At 40.8% G+C, this 22125-nt stretch overlaps 1 protein-coding gene and 1 pseudogene across 2 annotated transcripts in view; one reads left to right on the top strand and one right to left on the bottom strand.

Annotated features, from left to right (window-relative positions):
- Positions 1–22125, bottom strand: part of COG2 (component of oligomeric golgi complex 2) — a 53190-nt gene that overhangs the window by 30760 nt on the left and 305 nt on the right. The window contains exons 2-3 of the mRNA XM_082718900.1: positions 3000–3161; positions 1590–1655 (exon numbers count right to left, since the gene is read on the bottom strand). Of these exons, the coding sequence (XP_082575026.1) occupies positions 1590–1655; positions 3000–3161 (228 nt within the window). The remainder of the gene's footprint in view (positions 1–1589; positions 1656–2999; positions 3162–22125) is intronic.
- Positions 16658–17380, top strand: LOC309857734 (rRNA-processing protein FCF1 homolog pseudogene; annotated as a pseudogene). Its single transcript has one exon. The product of its transcript is annotated as an rRNA-processing protein FCF1 homolog pseudogene (transcript).

The raw sequence follows: 22125 nt of genomic DNA, 5'->3' as shown, positions 1-22125 counted from the left end.
AGAGCGCAGAGGTGGAGAAACTTGTCCAGAAGCTAATGAATAAAGAGATAATTAGGAATTAGGGCCAAAACAAAGGTTAACAGTAACAACTAGAATAAAGTAGGCATATCACAAAAATTCCACAGGAAGGTGAATTAATTCACTCCATCAACATTATAAAACCCCTCCTGGACGTCAGTACTGTGGAAGCCCACAGGGATACAATGAAGACAGATATAGTCATATCCCTCAGTGGTCTGAGAATCTCACAGAACAGCTTCAGAGTTGGGACCAGAAAGGCAGGTCAGGCCTGTGGCTGAGCAGGACCAAAGTGGCCATAAAGACGGACCATGGAAAAGGGAGGGGATGGTGCTGGCAGGGGGTGAGGCGGGACGGGAGCCTGTGTGAGTAGAGCACATCTGCCTCCAGGGAGGGGGTTTGAGAGAAGAGTGGGAGGCCAAAGGAAGGCTAGGCTTGGGAAACAACACCACTATGAGGCCCCGGGAGGAAGAGGCACACCAAGGAGGTGGCGGGAGAGCCACACAGCGGCTGGTGTGGAATCCAACAGCGGACCACGAAAATCCCTTCCATTCCAAGGAAAAGTATCTTTAACAAGATTTTGTAAAATTCAAATGAGACATAAACCATGGAAAGTATTGGCTAGCTCAAGGCACAACTCAAGATTTTTACCTCTTTCACGAACTCTTTCCTGCCTACCCCTCCCCTAGGCTTCTCAGCACTGATATTTCCGTTACTCTGCATTTTTCTTGGTTCTAACCATGTACTGTGTCTTCCCTTAAATTATGTTCTCCTTATATTCTCTCTAGGATGCAGGCACTGTCTTAGGGGAGGGACGCACGAGGCCACTCAAGCTAGAGGAGACACACAAGGAAAGATGGTGTCGTTTATGACAAGTTTACGACAGGGCATCAGAACGGACAGAGGCCAGAAGTCAGGGCACCAGACACAGATGGGGGGGGGGCGGGACAGGGCAGCACAGTTTTCTGTTAGATGTGATGCCACAACTTCCCCTCCACTGTTCACCCAGGTGGAGTTCCTATTCCCAATGGCTTAGAGGTGGGGAGTCCCATTCCCACAACAGAGATTTTTCTGAGAGAACATTCAAATGTAACATTTATTAAGTATACATTTTATTTATATTATCCTTCAGTTCCATTAGGGATTACATAGCTTTTGTAGATCAGCCCAGGAACTTAACCACACGTAGATTACATGGGGGGGGGGATATTTATAAGATTATAAACTATTAAAATACAAGTCATTTGTAAGTTATAAACCACTTACATATGACCAAAGTGGCATTAATAAGTTGAATTAGGAAATATGCTTCCTCTCCCCTAACATTTTAAGGCTGTCTACTCTGAGAATATATTTTCTTCAAATCAAACATGTTTTTTTTTTTTTTAGGTTTTTAGCATATGCAAAAACAAAATCATTTACAACTCTTCTGAAGGTGAATATTATAATCAGCATATTATAAAATGCAACCACCAGTACCACCAAACTAACAGATGAAAAGAATTCTTAGAGAAAAGCCGACAAGGACAACATGTGTCACAGTAGACTGTTTTAATTAGTTGGGGACTTACCAGAACTTCTTCTCGTAACTGTCCCAAAGGCACAGAAAGCTGATTGAGGGCTTTGTCCATGCCAACCTAAAGGCAAAACCAGGTTGGCACAAACACATCACAATAAGGAGTAATAGTGACGTATCTATTTAATGATCAAAGTAGTACCAGATTTAAGTTATTTTTTTGGCACAACCATATTTTGCTACGTAACTAGCTAAATAACAGAAGTGTTATTTGGCCATTAATGTTGCTCATAGAATATGAAAAAAATCTGTTGAAATACATGAAACTATAAAAATAAGGGAAGTCATGAGAAACGGAAGTTTCCTTAGGAACAATTTGCCTTTAGATGACATTTTAAATGAATGTGAAAATTTTTCACAGAAGGTGAACAGTTCTCTGTCTGTAAGATGATACTCAGCCAGCTGATGTGAAGTGAAGTCTGATGGGCTACATCTCTCTTAAACATTATTATAACCCTTGAGAAAAACAGAAATTAAACATAACAAGTAAAATTTTCTAGGTTTCTAATCCTATTGGGACATTTATCTTAGTGGTATATTTCCCAAAAGCAAATGTGCATCATTAATTTTAATGCTTCTTGAAATTCCCATGGAGCTGCAACTTTCTGTGCTTCTCTGGACAAACAGATTTAAAACAAAATGAAACATCAACAAGGAGACTTTTCTGCCAAGTAACAAAAACATTTCTTTTTTTTTTTAATTTTTAAATTTTATTTATTTATTTGACAGACAGAGATCACAAGTAGGCAGAGAGAGAGGAGGAAGCAGGCTCCCCACTGAGCAGAGCCTGATGTGGGGCTGGATCCCAGGACCCTGGGATCATGACCCGAGAAGGCAGGGGCTTTAACCCACCGAGCCACCCAGGCACCCCACAAAAAACATTTCTAAACAGCTTTTACAAACAACTGATAAGCTCACTGCAAATCATTCTTATATTTTTATAAAACCAAACTTTTTAAATATCAATATTGGCCAATGTTCCCTCAACCTAGCTCTGGCTAACAGATACACCTGGGAGTAAATTAAACATTTCTGTAAGAGTGGTGGATATCTGCTCCTACAAATAAATTAGTCTAAATCAAGGAAGACTTCAGGGTAATCACTTAGCAACTAACAAAACAACCCCTTGGGTATTATTATCCTTTACTTTTCACTGTTGACTAATGAATTTGAAACATAATCAAACTAGAGCAGCCTTAAATGAATAAAAACTAAAACAAACAAAAAAATGTATTCCAAAAAGTTTAGTTCTTTTATTAATGAAACTGGTAATTTCTTCAAGTTTCTGGTAGGGTTGGTGGGGTAATCAACTGAAAGGTATCTAAAAACTCTGCCCTTTTAATAAATATGAAGGAGAGAGAAAGTGTGTGTGTGTGTTTATAGGACTTGCAAATTTCAGGTTTACCAGGTTTGTGGAAAGGTTGACAAAATCTGCATAATCCTTGTTAATGAGCTCGACCATGGCTGTTTTAAGAAGTTTATAGTAGAGTTCCAGATCCCCTCTTAGTTCCTCCAGCTGGACACGCTTCCTACAGTCAGACACAAAATGATCGACGTCGAAATCTTCCTGAAAATCAAACCAGAAAGAAAAAATGATTTCACTGATACCACATTTTACATATAAAAATAAATTCAGAGAAAGAATAAGAGAGAAACACCATTCTGTTCATTTAAGAGGCCGTATTACTGCAGGGGAGCACACACAGGGAAAGGGGGCCCCTCGCCAAGACCATTCTCTCCTGTTGCCTAACTCTACAGGCATTTTCTTTCTTTAATTATACATTTCAAAGAGACTCTTCTCAAAATAGAAACAGATTTTTCTTCTTAATTTTAAAAGTAACAAATGTTCACTGTCAAACTTTCAACCAGCAAAGAAATACTTACATGACAGTTAAAAAAAAAAAAAAATCACCCACTCTCTTATGCTCTGCAGTTAAGCACTGTTAATGTTTGTTTATTTTTCTTCACTATTTAACACTGCGATTCACATCCTTCCAGATTTTGTTTTGGTCTTTCTCTTTACCTTTTTTTTTTTTTTTTAAGATTTTTATTTATTTGAGAGAGAGAGACTGAGAGAATGAGTGGGAGGAGGGGCAGAGGGAGAAGCAGGCTCCCTAAAGTCATGACCTCAACCAAAGGCAGACGCTTAACTGACTGAGCCACCCAGGTGCCCTAGTCTTTCTCTTTAAAATATAAACTACTTTTGGGGCGCCTGGGTGGCTCAGTGGGTTAAGGCCTCTGTCTTCAGCTCAGGTCATGATCCCAGGGTTCTGGGATCAAGCCCAGCATTGGGCTCTCTGCTCAGCAGGGAGCCTGCTTCCCCTGTCTCTCTCTCTGCCTGCCTCTCTGCCTACTTGTGGTCTCTGTCTGTCAAATAAATAAATAAAATATTAAAAAAATAAAATATCAATTACTTTTTAAAGAAACTGACATATAATGGACACGTTAGTTTCAGGCGTACAACATAAAAATTCCATATTTTTATCTGTTGTGAAATGATCACCCTAAGACTAGTTAACATCCATCACCAAACATATACATTTTTTTCTTGTGCTGAGAACTCTTAAGCTTTAGCAAATTTAAATATATAATAATATACTATGCAGCCATCGAAAGAAAGGAAATCTTGCCATGTGCAATGACGTGGATGGAACTAGAGGGTATTATGCTGAGTGAAATAAGTCAATCAGAGAAAGACAATTATCATACAATCTCCCTGATATGAGGAATTTGAGAGGCAAAGTGGGGGGTCTGAGGGTAGGGAAGGAAAAAAAATAAAACAAGACTGAATTGGGAGGGAGACAAACCATAAGAGACTCTTAATCTCACAAAACAAACTGAAGGTTGCTGGGGGGAGGGGTGTAGGGAGAGAGTGGTGGACATTGGGGAGGGTTATGTACTATGGTGAGTGCTGGGAAGTGTGTAAGCCTGACAATTCACAGACCTGTAACCCTGGGGCTAATAATACATTATATTTCGAATAAAAAATAATAAAATAAATATACAATAATACACAGTATTATTTACTACAGTCACTATGATGTACATTACATCCCCAGGGCCATCTTATTAACTGGAAGTTTATACCACTGGGCCCCTTCATCTATTTCCTCCACAACTCCATCGCCTCTGGCAACTACCAATCTGTTCTCTGTGACTTCATTTTGTTTTGTTTTTTAGGTTCCACATGTGAGGGAGATCATACAGTTTTTCTCTTTCTCTGTCTGACTTATTTCACTCAGCACAATATCCTCAAGGTCCATCCATATTGTTGCAAATGGCAAGACTTCCTTCTTTTTATGGTTGAGTAATATTCCATCATATACACACACATTTTCTTTATCTATTCACCCGTCAGTGGACACTTTAGTTATTTCCAAGTCTTGGTTGTTGTAAATACTGGGATACTCACTACCGTGAGTGTGAGTCTTGCTGGCCGCTAGAGCCAGGTGATCTAGAGGTATACCCTGGGTAGCAACTGCAAACCTCGGGGCATCATACGAGCATTCAAGCTCCTTTCCGGGAGATACCAGAAAGCAGAAGCGAGGCAGAGGGACAGCGCAAAGATGGCACCTGTCAGCTCCATCTTTGGGGAATACCTTACTAGGCCCCCAGATCCATGTTAAATTAGATGCCTGCCCCTCAGGGCCCTAAGATAAGCAAATGAGCCTCTTTCACAGAAATCTGAATGCATTTCAGTCTGCTGCTTCTGTGCTGAGTTCCAGGGTGGATGAGTCTACTCGCACGACTGCTTTAAGAACTGTTTCTCAGTTTGCTCTAGCCTTGTGGGTCTCATGGGTGCAAGCTCTGATGGCTTTCAAAGCTGGATGTTTTGGGGTCTTGTCTCTTAGATGTAGGTCTTTAAAGTTAGGGTGCCAGAAGTGGGGCTCAAACCCTTTGCTCCTCAGGAAGAAGCCTGGGGTGTTGAGTACCCTCCCAAATCCCAGGTCGCTGTACCAGGGGTGGGGTTTATGGCAAGACTGATTCTTACTTCAACATAGGTTTTTTTTCTTACTCACCTAATGTGTACGAGTCACTCAGCTAGTTGTAGGGTTTTTTCCCACAGGAAATTTTTTCATATGGAGCTATAGATTCAGTGTGTATTTTATAGAAGAGATGAGTTCAAGATCCTCCTATGCCACCATCTTGAACGGAAACCCCAGACCTTCTCTATGTATGTGTGTACACACACATATGTGTACACACACACACACACACACACACACACACACACACAAATACTCATGCTCTTCTAAACTATTTCCCATCTAGGGGCACCTGGGTGGCTCAGAGGGTTAAGCCTCTGCCTTCAGCTCAGGTTATATCTCAGGGTCCTGGGATCGAGCCCCACATTGGGCTCTCGGCTCAGCGGGGAGCCTACTTTCCCCCCTCTCTCTGCCTCCTTGTGATCTCTCTCTGTCAAATAAATAAATGAAATCTTAAAAAAAGAATAAAAAAATAAATAAAAACCCATTCTATAAAAAAAAATTTCCCATCTAAAAATATAACTTCAATGTCTTTTCATAAAACACATACATTTCTATTAATATTTTATGTGGATGCTGAGTGTCCCATTGAACAGACGTTCCAAATCTTTCATAACCTATTTTCAAGTATTGGTCTCACAGGATTAGCTATGCTGTGTTTACCCTTTACAATACTGTGATGCCCTGGTAGGTTTATATGCTTAGAGGCAATAAATTACTATCTACTTCCCCTGTGACTCTGCTACTCACTGACCTGTTTAGTCAGCAAGAATCAAATGTGATGATTCCCAAACTAGTTAAGGACACCTACACTTACTTCGTAATTATACAGCTGCATTAAACACTATGTAAACCAACAAAATATGACTGCAAAAAAAAAAAAAATCACTGTTCTTTTGAAAACTAAGACAGCTACTTTGGAAAGATTTGATACAAAGAAATCAATAAGAAAATTTTTGCTAAGTTAGGTATGGGTGAGATGGTAGGGAGGGAGGTACCAGGTAGGGAGGGGGTGATCACAGGATTCTCACTCAATTCAGTTAAAGAATCTGAAACTGAATGCAAAAAAGACAGCATAGAAAGCTTTTTTAAAAAATATTCTTTTTATTTATTTGAGACACAGACAGACAGTATGAGCAGGGAAAGGGGCAATGGGAGAAGGAGATTTCCTGCTGAACAGGGAGCCCAATGCAGGATTCCATCCCAGGACCCCGAGGTCATGACCTGAACCGAAGGTAGATGCCTAACCTATTGAGCGACCCAAGTGCCGTGACAACTTAGAAATCTAATCAGCAGGCCAGTTTCCAGAGAAAAAAGACCTGACACTGCTTCAATGGAGAATAAATGTACATATATTTTTTCCAAATAAAATGCTAAAAACTACATGTACCATTCCCTAAGAGTACTTGTTTAAACTGACTTTCTTAGTTAATCAACCAAAGACTGACCCTGATAGTGTCAGAGAGAAGGACTTCATACCAAACCGTAATTTCACAGTCATCTACTGAAAGCCACCTGCTTCTTAAACTGAGGCCCAAATTAGCCTGGACCTTTCTCTCCTGAGACCATCTCAGACCTTACATCATAGTTATGTAGTACATCACGGGAGGGGGTCTCGGTTCATAATCCTGATCATCCTACTCACCAGCTGTGTACCTTTAGGTCGATCACTTTCTCTGCCTCAGTTACACATTGTTGAAGTTCTGAACTTCATGATAGCATTCTAAATTGTATAACTGGGGTGCCTGTGTGGCTCAGGTCATGATCCCAGTCTCTTGGGTTCGAGTCCCACATCAGGCTCTCTGCTGAGCAAGAAGCCTGCTGCTTCTCCCTCTGTCCCTCCCTCCTGTTCCCACACTCACTCACTTTCAAATAAAATCTTAAATAAATGAATAAATAAATAAATCATATAACTTAGCCTCAATGAACAAATGTTATTAGGTAATATTAGTACTCAACTTACCATTTATGCATTTGTTCTCAGATAAACAAAAGTTCCGTAACAAATAACTCGGAACATCTGTAATTACTGGGTTAAGCAGCTTTTGATGTGAAAAGCAAACCCAAATGCAGAGTACCATAATAGAGACCCATTTCACTTACCAAGCATGGTTTTACTTTATAGTAAATGGTTTTACTTTATAGTAAATGGTTTTACTTTATAGTAAATGGTTTTACTTTGTAGTGTAGATTTCCCAAGTATTTAAAAAGAAAGTATTTACAACCCATACATTTATGGTCAACTGATTTTTCACAAGGATGCCAAGACCATTTAGTGGGGGAAAAACAGTCTTTTTGAGTGCCTACTACTGGGACAAGTGAAAAAGAATGAATTTGGAACAGCAACTTCACACATACACAAAAATATAACTCAAAATGGATCAAAGATTTAAATGTAAGAGTAAAAACTATAACACTCTCAGAGAAAACAGGTGAAAATCTGTATGACTTTGGATCGGGCAAAGCTTTCTTAGACATAATGCACAAAGCAATAAAAAATATTAGATAAGCTGAACTTGATCAAAATAAAAACTTTCATGTGTCAAAGGACACTACGGAGAACGTGAAAAGACAACCCACAGAATGGGAGAGAGTATCTGCAAATCATTTGTCTGACAAGGACCTAATAACCAGAATATGCAGAATATGCAAATACAGTCTTACAACTCAACAACAAAAAGACAAATAACCTAATTTAAAAACAAGCCAAAGATTTTTGAATAGACATTTCTCCAAAGATGATACACAGACGGTCAAGAGCACACATCAGGATGTTCGACATCCTTAGTCATTGGGAAAATGCAAATCAAAAGCACAAGGAGATGCCATGTCACACCCACTAGGACAACTATGGTAAAATAAGAAAAAGAAAAAGAAAAAAAGAAGAAGAAAAGTGCTGGCAAGAAGGCAGAGAAGCTGGAATCTTCCTGCATTGCTGGTGAGAATGTAAAATAGTGTGGCAAAGGCAGCAAACAGCTCGGTAGCTCCTCAAGAAGTTACATGTACAATTACCCAGCGATTCTAAGTCTAGGGGTATGACACCGACAGAACTGACAACAGATGTTCCTGCCACAACATGTACATGCATGTGCACAGCAGCTCTGCTTGTAACAGCCAGAAGAGTATATACCCAACGTCCATCAACTGATGAATGGATACATAAAATGTGGAAGAGCCTCTTACACAACCATAAAAAGGAATAAACTGTTACATGCTACAACAGGAGTGAAGTCTGAAAACATTCTACTCTCAGGTTAAAGGAAGCCAGACACAAAAGGTCACGTGTTAAATGACTCCACTGATATGAGATGTTCCAGAAGATGCAAATCCATAAAAACAGAAAGTAGATTCATGATTGCCAGGGAATAAGGGGAGGGGAGAATTGGAACTAAGAGGTTTATTTTTCAGGTGATGGAAGTGTTCTGGAATTAGACAGTAGTGATGTATGTACCACATACACAGAGAAGAGTACACTTTAAAATGGCAACTATTATGCTTTGTGAATTATATTTTGATGAAAAATGAAACAACTTAAATATCAACAAGTTAAATGCTAGGATACATTAAAAAAAAATCCAAAGTAACACTAATCACAGGAACAATGGAGTAGCTACATGAATTTCAGACAAAGCAGATTTCATAGCAAGGAAAATTATCAGGCATAAAGAGCAGCATTACATAAGGATAAAGAAATCAACTGACCAAGAAAACACAATTATCCTTAACGTATGTGTGCCTGATCAAAACAGGTGAGACACAACCTAACAGAATGCAGGGAGAAATAAACAACTCCAGTATCACAGCTGGTGACTTCAACACTTCTCCATCAGTAATGGGCCAATCGAGCAGCAGGGTAACAAGGATCTGACAGATGCGGCCATTCAGTCCAGACATGGCGCACTCAACACCACCATTAATTACCGTACAACAGATGACCACAGACAACTTTGCCCAGTAATAGCGCGACACACATTCTTCTTAAGCTCATATGGAACACCCATCAAGACAGAGTAATTCTGGGCCATAAAACGCAACAAAATTTTAAAAATAAAAATTACACCAAGTATGTTCTCAGACCACAATGGAATTAAAAATCAGTAACAGAAAGATAGCTGAAGAAGTCCAAAATACATGGAGATTAAATGACACAGGAGACAAGTCTCAACAAAATATAATGTAGCAAAATGTGTGGGATGCTGCTTAAAGGGAAAATACAGTATTGAAAGCCAATATTAGAAAAAAAGGATTAAAGTCAATGATCTAAGCTTCCATTTTAGGTAACAACAACAAAATCATATCTAAAGTAAGGAGGGGCGCCTGGGTGGTTCAGTTGGTTAAGCATCTGCCTTTGTCTCAGGACATGGTCCCAGGGTCCTGGGACAGAGCCCTGCATCAGGCTTCCTGCTCAGGGAGGCTGCTTCTCCCTCTCCTACTCCTCCGGCCTGTATTCCCTCTCTCACGGACTCTCTCTGTGTCAAATAAAATCTTAAAAAAAAAAATCTAAAGGAAGTAGAAAAAAACAAAAATTAGAGCAGAAATCAATGTAATTAAAACCAGGAATTTTTTTTTAAATCAATAAACCCCAAGTCTGTTTCTTTGAAAACATCAATAAAACAGATAAACCCTTAGCCAGGCAAACAAAGAAAAAAAGGTAGAATGGGGCGCCTGGGTGGCTCAGTGGGTTAAAGCCTCTGCCTTCCACTCAGGTCATGATCCCAGGGTCCTGGGATCAAGCCCCACATCGGGCTCTCTGCTCAGCAGGGAGCCTACTTCCCTTCCTCTCTCTCTGCCTGCCTCTCTGCCTACTTGTGATCTCTGTCTGTCGAATAAATAAATAAAATCTTTAAAAAAAAAAAGAAAAAAAGGTAGAAGACATAAATTACTAATATCAGATGAAAGAAGGGAGGGCTACTGCTAACAATCCCAATCACTGTAAATTCAAGCAAACATTTATGGAAGAAATACTACGTGATTCTGTAAAATCTCTTCCAGAAAGTAAAACTAGAAGGAATACGTCCTAAATCATTCTAGGAGATCATCATTACCCTGACACCAAAACTGATACTGCAAGAAAAGAAACTACAAACTAGTATCTCTCATGAACACAGACACAAAAATCTTCAACAAAAATTAGCAAATAAAAGCAAACAGTATATTAAAAAATTATACACCAGATCATGTAGGATTTATTCCAGGTATGCAAGTCTGGTTCAACGTTAGAAAATCAATGTGATCCATCACATCAACAGAAAAAAAATCACATGATCATATCAACGAAGGGAGGAAAAAAACATTTAACAAAATCCACACCTCTTCATTATTAACCCTCAGGAAACTAGGAATAGGAGGACTTCCTCAACTTGATAAAGAATGTCTCCAAAAATCCACAGCTAACATGATATTAATACTGAGAAAATAGAAGACAAGGAATCAAGGCAAGGATGTCCCTCTTACTACTACTATTCAACACTGTACTGGAAGGCCAAACTAATGAAATAAGATAACAAAAGGAAATAAAAGGTATACAATCTGGGAAAGAATAAAACTTTGTTCACAGATGACATGACTGTCTACAGAAAATACAAAGATTTCACACCCCACACCCACACCCTCCTGAAACTAGTCAAGTGATTATAGCAAGACTGCATGATACACAGTTAAAATACAAAAGTCAATTGCTTTCCAATGATGTATCAGACAAAGGGCCAGTATTCAAAATTTATAAAGAATTTATCAAACTCAACATCCCAAAAAACAAAAAAATCCAGTCAAGAAATGGACAGAAGACATGAACAGACCAAAGAAGACATCCAAATGGCCAACAGACACATGAAAAAGGGCTCCACATTACTCAGCACCAGGGAAATACAAATCAAAACCACAATGAGATACCACCTTTCATCAGTCAGAATGGCTAAAATTAACAAGTCAGGAAACGACAGATGTTGGTGAGGATGCGGAGAAAGGGGAACCCTCCTGCACTGTTGGTGGGAATGCAAGCTGGTGTAGCCACTCTGGAAAACAGTACGGAGGCTCCTCAAAAACTTAAAAATGTAACAACCCAACGACTTAGCAATTGCACTATTAGATGTTTATCCAAAGTACACAAACATAGTGATTTGAAGGGGCAAAAGCACCCCAAAGTTTATAGTCAAACTATGGAAAGAGCCTAGATGTCCATCAACATATGAATGGATAAAGAAGATGTGGTATGTACACACACACACACACACACACACACACACATTACTCAACCATCAAAAAGACAAAATCTTGCCATTTGCAAGGACATGGATGGAACTAGAGGAAGAAAGACAAATACCATATAGTTTCAGGCACATGTGGAACTTAAGAAACAACAGATGAATACAGGGGAAGGGATGGAAAAATAGAAACAGACAGGGAGGCAAATCACAAGAGACTCTTAACTACAGGAAACAAACTGAGGGTTGCTGGAGGAGAGGGGAAGGTTTGGGTAACTGGGTGAGGGGTATTAAGGAGGGCACTTGTTGGGATGAGCTCTGGGTGTTGTATGCAACCAATGAATCATGAAATTCTAACCATGAAACTAAAAGTACACTATATGTTAACGAAATTGAATTTAAATAAAGAAAATTTAAAAAGTCAATTGCTTTCATATATACCAACAATGTACAAGTGGAATTTGAAGCTAAAAACACAAGACCATTTACATTAGCAGACAAAAAAAAATTAACACGTAGGTGCAAATCTAACGAAATATGCACAAGATCTATGTGAGAAAAAGTATAAAATTCTGATGAAAGATAACAAGCAAGGTAAGATGTGAAGTAGAAAGAAAGTCCATAATCTTGGGTAAGAACACTCAATACTGTTAAGAGGTCAGTTATTCCCAAACTGATCGACAGACTCCATGCAATCCCAATCAAAATGCCAGTAAGTTATTTTGTGGATACCAACATGTTGACTCTCAAACTTGGATGGAAAACTGGAAAACCAAGAGTCCCAGAGTAGTCAACAAAATATTAAAGAGGGGGAAAAAAGGAAATTGAGGATTGCCACCACCCAATCTCAAGACTTACTATTAGGTGCTTGGCAAAAGAGACAGGTGCTTGGAACAGAGTGGAGAGCCCAGAAAAACATTCACACACACAGGCAAAGGCAACTCAATGGCAAGGACAGTCTTCAACAAATGGAACTGAACAATGGGAAACCGGTAAGAAAAAACAAACAAATGAAAAGAATAAAAACAAACTTTTCACACCTTTCACAAAACCTAAATGTAAAATGCAAAACTTCTTAAAGATGACATAAGAAAAAATGTAGGGATCCTTGGATTTGGCAATGACTTTCCAGATATAAAACCAAAAGCATGATCTACAAAAGAAAAAATTGATGAGAGGGACTTTGTTAAAATTAAACTTCTCTGTAAAAGACACTGGTAAGAGAATGAAAAGACCAGTCACAGAGTAGAGAAAATATCTGCAAAACACATCTATGGTAAAGGACTTAAAACCAAAAATAAAATATAAAGATGTCTTAGTAGCAATAAGAAATCAAACCTAATTTAAAAATGTGAAAAGAGCGGTGGCTGGGAAGCCCAGTCAGTTAAGCATCTGCCTTTGGCTCAGGTCCTGGGGCTGAACCCCACACTGGGCCCCCTGCTCAGCGAGGAGCCTGCTCTTCCCTATCCCGCTGCCTCTGCTGCTACCTCTCCGTGTGCTTTTGCTGTTAATAAATAAATAGAATCTTAAAAAAAAAAAAAGGATCTGAAAAGATGCTCAACTTTGTATGTCATTAAAAAAATGCAAATTTAAACAAGGTACTATTACATATCACATAGAATATAAAAAATCCAAAGCACTAGTAATACCAAATGCTAGCAAGGATGTGGGACAACCGAACTCTCACTGTTTGGTCAGAATGCAAAATGGGAGACATTGTGTGAGACAGCTTGGCAGTTTCTCACAGAACTAAACACACTCTCCCCATAAGATCAGTAACTGTGCTCCTTCATATTTACTCAAGAGCTTAAAACCAGTGTCCACACAAAAACCTGCACATGGATGTTTACAGCAGCTTTATTCTCTGAACTGCCAAAACTTGGAAGCAATCCAAATCTCCTTCAGTAGGTGAACAGGTACACTGTGCCACACCCACACAATGGATTATTCGGCAATTAAAAAGATGAATTATTAAGCCACAAGACTTGGAAGAACCTTGAATGAGTATTGCTAAGTGAAAGACCAGTGTGAAAGGCTAAATACTGTATGATTCCAACTCTATGGCATTCTGGAAAAGGTAAACATTAACCAACATTTTAATTTTTTAGTTATTTTTTATGTCATCTCTATACCCAATGCGGTGGCTGGAACTGACAACCCCGACATCAAGAGTCAGATGTCCTAATGACTGAGCCAGCCAGGTGCCTCTGAAAAGGAAAACTCTAGACAGTAAAAACATCCCAGGCTGCAGGGGTGAGGGAGGAGTGTGCAGACAGAGGAGAAGAAACAAATAGATGAGGTACAGGGGTTTCAAGGCAATGAAACTAGGCTGTAAGATACCAACACTAAGTAAATAACATTATACATTTGTCAAAACCCACAGAACTATAGAAAGAGGAGTGAACCCTAATGTAAACCATGGACTTTAGTTAATACTGTATCAATGCTGGGGCGCCTGGGTGGCTCAGTGGGTTAAGCCGCTGCCTTCGGCTCAGGTCATGATCTCAGGGTCCTGGGATCGAGTCCCACATCGGGCTCTCTGCTCAGCAGGGAGCCTGCTTCCTTCTCTCTCTCTCTGCCTGCCTCTCAGTGTACTTGTAATTTCTCTCTGTCAAAAAATAAATAAAATCTTTAAAAAAAAATACTGTATCAATGCTGGTTCATCAGTTGTAACACATGTACCACAACAAAGCAAGGCATTAATAATAGAAGATAGTGAAATTAGAAGAAAAATAGCTTCTCTTTGTACTCAGGGGTATTTCCTATCTGAACCCAGGTAAAGTACAAATGCCCCAAAAGGTCAGAGGTTGGGAGATCACAAGAGGTGCTGGAACACAGGAAAAGAAATGAACAAACCAGACAAGTTGCAGGCAATTAAGAACCATTAACCATTAGAGAAGCAGTGACATCACTCAAAATTAAAACCAAGTAGAGTTTAAAAGTTTAGCTACTTTACTAACTAGCTGCAATCAGGGATGGCAAACAAAGACTAATTCAAAGTAACCTGGGAATTAATCATTTAAAACTTACCAAAAATCTAAAATTAGTAGCTTTAATGCTATGAAAATTACATGTAATTTGGAAAGACTGAAGTTCTCTAAGCTGCCAAGCAGTAAAACACTCCTTCCCGGACACATAAAATCACTATGTACTATCTCCACGAGAAGCAGAATCCCCCGGAACTATCACTTTGTAATGATGAGAAGTACTAAGAGGGCACATGAAATTTATGATTTCTGCCCTGAAACACGTCCCATTTCATCGAGACAAAAAAACAAAATAGTTAAGCACTAATCTGCACACTACATAGGGGTTGAAAGACAGAGAAAGTTTGTGTGAGCTCACGTATGTGTGTGTTTCCAACCATTCTTGAAAACAATGGACAACAGAGACGAATAAATGCCCCTGTACATCCCATAAATATTCCTTAAATATTTATCATGCAACTCTGGCTCTTCTCTAAGACCTGGGGACACAGTCATGAAAACACAAGGTCTCTGCTTTTAAGGAACATATATTCTAATGCAAAAATGAGAAAATAAACATGTAAACAAACAAACATGATATTAATAAAGAGTGATCAAATAGTGATTAATGAATAGTGATTACAGCTAAAAAGAAAACAGGAGACCGTAAAGGTTTGAGTGACAAATGGGATGTACTTTAACTTGGATGAACCAGGAAATATAGAACAATGAGTTGCAAGTGTGGGAAGAGTGTTCCCGCACAAGAGTGTTCAGCATGTGTACAAAAATGTCCTTGGAGCTCTTCCCTCCAGCCCCCGCTCTCAAATCTCTGACCCAGCTAGGACTTGTGTCTCCCAAAACTCATTCTAAATCTTTGTTCGGTGACTAAATTATTCAAGCTTGAGAAATTAAAAACATATGCTAACAAGATCTTCCCACCATCTACAGAGAGATCGTCTTAAAAGCATCATGAAATAGTAACACCGAAATTCTAAGGAATTTCTGTTCAACATTTTAATCAATTTTATATCAAACTCCTTTGTTGAATTTATATACCTGTTTGACATATTTATGAAGACACACACACAAAAAAACAACAAGCCTACATTCCATAAATGTATTCATCCATCTAACAAATATTTAAGTACCTAATTACACTCTGTTCCAGCTGGTTTCTTCTCTTTATCTCTTTTTACCCCTCAATTTAGCACCAATCATAATCTATGTAGGCCTTTAGTTCGCTTCTCGAACTTAATTTCTTGAGCTATTTAAAGGAATTATCTAGTGCTAGAGTTCTCATCACTGGTCACACATTAGAATCACTTAAGGAACTTTTTTTTTTTTTTTTAAGATTTTATTTATTTATTTGACACACAGAGAGAGATCACAAGTAGGCAGAGAGGGAGGGAATCATGCTCCATGCTGAGCAGAGTGTCCCATGCAGGGCTCGATCCCAGGACCCTGAGACCATGACCTGAGCTGAAGGCAGAAGCTTAACCCTCTGAGCCACTAAGGCACCCTCTCACCTGAGGAACTTAAAAAGCCCTAAGGGCACCTGGCTGGAGCGTGCAGTCACTGGAACGTGCAGGTCTTGATCTCAGGGTTGTGAGTTCAAGTCCCATGTTGGGTATAGAGATTACTTTAAAAAAAAAAAAAAGAAAAAGCCCAAGCCCCAGTTTGTGATTAATTTGTTTAAATGTTTCAAGAAATTTGATGCTAAATGTTGTAAGACTAGTTAAATAACAAAAAGATATATTTACATAATACTTCTTGGTCTCAAATTTTGAACAAAGAACTTACTAATAATCAATAACTTAGTAGGCCAACATTTTATTTAAATAAGTTTTATGATACTACAAAGAGTGAATTAGAAAATCAAAAGCAAAGAGAAATGGGCATGGTGTGAACATGGGGAAGCAAGAGAAAGCAAGAAAGTATGTGACCATGAAGCGAATGCTTAGCTCCGAGATCCTTCTCCGAGAGAAGGACAGATTAAAACCTAAAAAGAAAGAAAAGAAATATCCTGTGCACTCCAGAAAAGAGAAGTGCCCCAACATCCCTCCTGCTTTTTCCTGTATGAACACACAGCTGGGCCGCCTTACTACATCATGGTTGGTACTGACTTTATCAACTTTTTTATTTAAGCCAAACTTGACTGGGTACAGTCAATGATGGACAGACTGTGTGCCAAGTGTGCCGGTTGTACAACTGACTGTGTAATGGCTGAAACTGAGAAACCTGGGTGAAAGTATCAAGTGGCTCTAAGGATTGCCAAAGAGCCAAGATTCAAACGATTACCACGTACACACAAGACAAACTACGCAGATGACTGCTCAGTACGGAAGTAATTCAGAGTGTTACACTGTGGCATCAGCTGACCCAGACCCAGAAGATTGCTGGAGTTTCCATCATGGACATCTCTAACCATATAGACGACACTGAGCGAATGCCAGATGATGATGGAGCCCCTCACTCCTATGTCTTAATAGAGTTCCTCAGCTCTCCTTTACCAACTTTTCCTGTTGCCAGTTCATACAAGCAATTCTCCTTACCCAGTTCCTCTGTTCTGAGCTATGGCTAAAGACACTCACTTTTTTATGTTTTGAAACTGATTATCTTGTATCATTTTACATTTTGTTGCATCTTTTTATAAATCAGATGACCGCTCACAAAAGGAAAAAAGGAAAGGAAAGATCAAAAGGGAGGACAACAACAACAAAACACTTTTTTTTTGCCAGGAACCCTTCTTACCAAGTGCCAATCAGATCAACTTTATCTGATGTTACATCGTCACATCTCCTCTATCATCAGGAAAAGTAGTTCACATAAGAAAATTTCTCTATGAGTTCCAGGCTTACATTCCATATTTGGCTAATTAGATTTTTATTACTATGTCTGTCTCAAATTGATGCGGAAGAGAATGGAATCTTGTCATCAAGACGTGACATCAAACTAAGAACCCACGGGGTAAGCACTCAGCTCCTGTGACATGAAGACAGCTCCTGGGGATGGGGGACCCTGGGCAACAGTGGCTGACCTGCGGGCCTGTGGCTATCTGCCGTCTGTCACTCTTCCCTCTTCCTCCTCTGTCAGCTGCTATCTCCAGCCGCCGTCAACAAAGTCCACCTCAAACAGCCATCACTTCCCTCTAGTCCCGTTTACCTTAGCTAAGCTCCAGGCCAGGCGTCCAGATCACCAGCCCTGTGGGAACTTCTTCTAAGGTAAGAGGTGGCCCTATTGGTGAAATGCAGGTGCCAAGGCGTGCGGACATTGTGCCATCTTCTGCGCTATTCTTAATGTTCTGATTGTCCCACTTCCCTCAGTTCCCACCTGTGGCCTCTGGAAAGGAACATATTACAGTAGGATTTCCAAGGACTGATGCGTGGGGGTCAGGAGATCTGGCCTGTGATTAGCCCCAAATAGCTGTGTGGCTTTAAAGGAAGTCATCACACCTCAGGCCTCAGTTTCCTTACCTGAAAGCCAGGGTGGACTAGAGTCTTTTCAGAGGAGCTGGCAAAGATCACATAGATAAGCACCACCTCATTACACTAACAAGCAAACAGAAGGCCAGAGGCGAGTGATTTGCCCCAAGTCAGACATAAGCAGGCAGAGAGCAGAGCCGAGGATGGGACCCACATCTGCAGGTCACAGCTAATCAGCCAGCACAGCACAAACAGATCTGAGCAGCTGCTCGTTCTTCCCCTTTTCCATTTTGTCCATCAGAATGCATGCTCCCTGCAAACAAGGACACACAGAACCTGCTTCCTGTCTCAAAATTCCCAGTTCACCCATTTAGAACAGGGAGGAGCCTCAAGGACTTACCCCCCACCACACACACACGGTTCTTTTACCTATGGAACATGACGGTACACACATTCACCATCCAGAGGGCTCCTGCCTTCACTTCTCATGGAAAAGGTCATCATGTGCCTACCCGGGGTGCCAACAAAGCCACAGGTTCCAGAGAGGAACTGACACAGAGAAGTTCGAAGGAGGCAGACTGGCTCAGCACAGAAATAAACTGTCTACCAAGGAAAACTACCCCACGGGGGACTGATTCTCTTTGAAATAAGTTCGAGTGTGTGGGAAAATGGTTTTTCAAGAGCTGGTGGACTGACTAGTTACCTGGTACATACAAGATCACATACGCATTCTGACAAGAGTGGCCTGCCTGCAGTGTAGACCAGGGGCCAGAAAAAGACAAGGAAGGTGCAAAAAACTGAGTGAGAAGCTTCTACGGTGTGATGGCAAGGGCGCACTGCAAAGGTACGAGAAGAGATGGAGAGAAGTATATGGACTTAAGAGGTTTAGGAAGTGAAATCCACAGGAGTTGGTGTGACAGACTAGATTTTGGAAAGATGACGGAGTAGGAGTTGACTTCTGGTTTCCCGACTCCCAGCTAAATGGATGAAGTGTTTACTGAGAGAGGCAATAGAATAAGAAAGGTGGTTTTCAGTGGAGGAGGTGCTCATGAATTCCATCTTGAACCTGATGAGTCTGAGGGGCCACAGAGAAGAAAGGTCAGAAAGTCCGATACTCAGGAGGCGTGTGGGCCAGAGATAGGAATCTGCCTTACCTGCCGATTGGTGGTCATGAAGCTGCATGAAAGGTTATCTAGGGAAAGGAGGGAATACGGGGCTGAGCCCATAATCAGCATTCAGTGGCTACCAGGAGCATGACTTTGCACAGGAGACACATCAGAGAGGTAGAAGAAAGACAGGAAGCAATGCAGAGCATTTGGTCTACTGCAACATCGAGTAAGGAGACAGAGAAAGGTCAGGTGCGCTGACTTACAGTTTTGGTAAGAACTCTTTAGTGGAACGACAGGGCCTGAAGGGTGGAAGGTGAGAAAGTCAAGTCAACCCCTGAGCACCAGCTGCGATGCGCGACAGTGACAGGGCAATACCTAGAGGTGGGGCAGTCAAGTAGGAGAGTATCAAACAGGAGAGCGTGATGGGAAGGAGTGCAGGGGAGAGGATCCCCGCAGGCTCCTGGAAGGGCGGGAGGGCATGGACTCCGAGCCAGAGTGGAGACTGAACCTGAAGAGGAAGGAGAGCCCCTCCCCGTACCAGGCGAGGAGGAGAAGGGGGCAAGTATAAGAATGGGATCGTGATCAGCAGGATGGAGGAGGTCCCGTGGGATGGCTGCTAATTTTTCTGTACGACTGGAGATGAAATCATATGTTGAGATGGAAGAGGAAGGCTACGTGTGATGTCAATAGCACACCCATGTAAATGGTCTAATTTATCTGTTATGCCACTTTCTCCCCCTACTACCAATACCTTATGTCCTGCTCATCTATTAGTTGGCTGTCAACCCAAAGGATTTTCGTATTTCTAAGCTGACAAAGTATGATGTTGCCCGTGCCTCTGCCCCAGGTGACCCTTCCCCATCTGCCATTCCTGCACTTTGATCACCTACCTCTTTTGCATACCTTTCCCCTTCTATTTCTCATTAGATCTCATAAACATGACTTTTTAAGTAGTCTCCTGCCACCAGTCAGCTCGAACTCAACAGATATGACCATGCAACTTCCTGCTGTAACCTGACTGCATCTCTACCATGAAGACTGCATCAACGTGGACCCCTCAATGTATGCAGTGTCCAAGGTGCAACCCGCAGCTCCACCCCATCTCCCTTTCTACCATCCCAGTCTCATTCCAAAATGTGCCAAACAAGACACCTATGTAGAAATACAACCCCGAAAGCAAGCTCTCCACTCATTTCTGCCTCGGAACTGTAACTTACAAAACATCTCTCTGACGGAAACACAAATTGCAAATAACCTTTATCTCCAGCTCCCACATAGTAGATCAATACCACTTTACACAGAACAGCTGTTCCATGTATTTTCCTTCTATGTATGAAGGGGTCACATTCATTAACACTACAAATTGTACATTATATTCAGAAATGTCAGAGCCTTGAAAGAATATGGAATTGCTGGCATTCTAGCTACTTTCCCAGTTTGCTCTCTCCCTAACTCTAAGTCCTACTTTAGAACTGCTATTTTGAGATTTCTATTTTCTGAAGCTGCTTTGACCAAAGGCATTCTGTCAGCTCAGAGTGAGAAAGATGGCAGGGCTAGCAAGTGTGAGAAAATGCTAGTGTTAGGCCCAATGAAAGCCTGACGAAGTCCAAAGACAGACAAGCTAAAGAGACTTCAGTGCTTTGAGATTCTTTAAGTCTCTGTGTGTGTGCCTTTTCTTCTTCCAATGACCTCTCTCCTCATCACGTGTCCTTCGTTAACAAAAGGTTTCTGGATCAGAGAATTCACTCTGTGCTCTCCTTCAGACACTCCATTCAATTTACACCTTCTTTACAGTGGCTTAACATCACCATACAAGAACAAGAGTACAATATACCTTCGTCTAGACATCCCTACATATTAAAAATGATACACACCGCAGAGGATCCAGACATAAGCACTTTTAAAGCCAGAGTTTGGGAGATGTGATCTGAATGCAAGTATCAAAAAGGAACTAGCTGGTTAACCCAAAAAAGAAGAAAACATATTATGACTTGAAGCCATAAAAAAGTAAAATATTCAAACTCTTTTCAGAATTTTAGGTACCTACAGAGCCAAAACTTTTTAACACTGAAATCAGCTACTAAATCCCAACCCTTAGAAATTAAACATATACGTTTTGATAGTTTAAGTACAGACCCAGAGGGATACAGAAAACAGATAAAGCTCCTCCTGGCTCTGATTCAAACCTTGGGACATTTTCAAGGCTATGTCTGATGAACCTTTCCTGTCAGTAAAGTCTTTTCAGTTTAAATTTCTATTCTGTAAGTTTATGTCCTACAGTTATCTGCTGCCAGCTTCAGGCTGACCTCACCAAGAGAAGTAGGGCAACTTTAGAAAAGGAGCTTGGTATGCTTTGTAGTACTGGACCAGAACCAGTAAGGACAGTGCAGTCTTTCAGATTTCTCATTCCGGGAGCTTTAGACAAAAGTCAGGCAAAAACGTTAGGTTAAGTGCCTTTTTGACCCAATTCCTGGTAAGTATGTGCGTTCAGAGATGTGTTCAACGCACAGTCGCTGAGCTTCTAGGCACAAGGCACTGGGAGGCTTCTGTCAGGCCGGGGGAGCGGCGGTCTGACTGTGCCGCACGGTACCAGAGGCGGGTCCTATGGGTCCGGCGCTTTTACGTTTAGCTCAAAACCACTTGCCCTGAACTTTCAGGCCTTTTCATTCAATGTGCACGATTTCACAGGAGTGCTTTCTCCAGGCTGCACCTACCCAACCCGAGGCCAAGAGACTCACTGCGAAGTGCAGCGAGGTCCCCGCCGAGGACCCGTCCGGGGCGGAGACGGCCCAGGAAGCCCGCAGGAGAAGCCCGAGGAGAGGCCCCGGAGGGCCAAGGAGGGCAG

The sequence above is a fragment of the Mustela nivalis genome (genome assembly GCF_964662115.1).
Source record: "Mustela nivalis genome assembly, chromosome: 2".
Classification (NCBI taxonomy): Eukaryota; Metazoa; Chordata; class Mammalia; order Carnivora; family Mustelidae; genus Mustela; species Mustela nivalis.
Note: the sequence above shows the minus strand (reverse complement) of the source record. Positions and strands in the feature narration are given on the sequence as shown.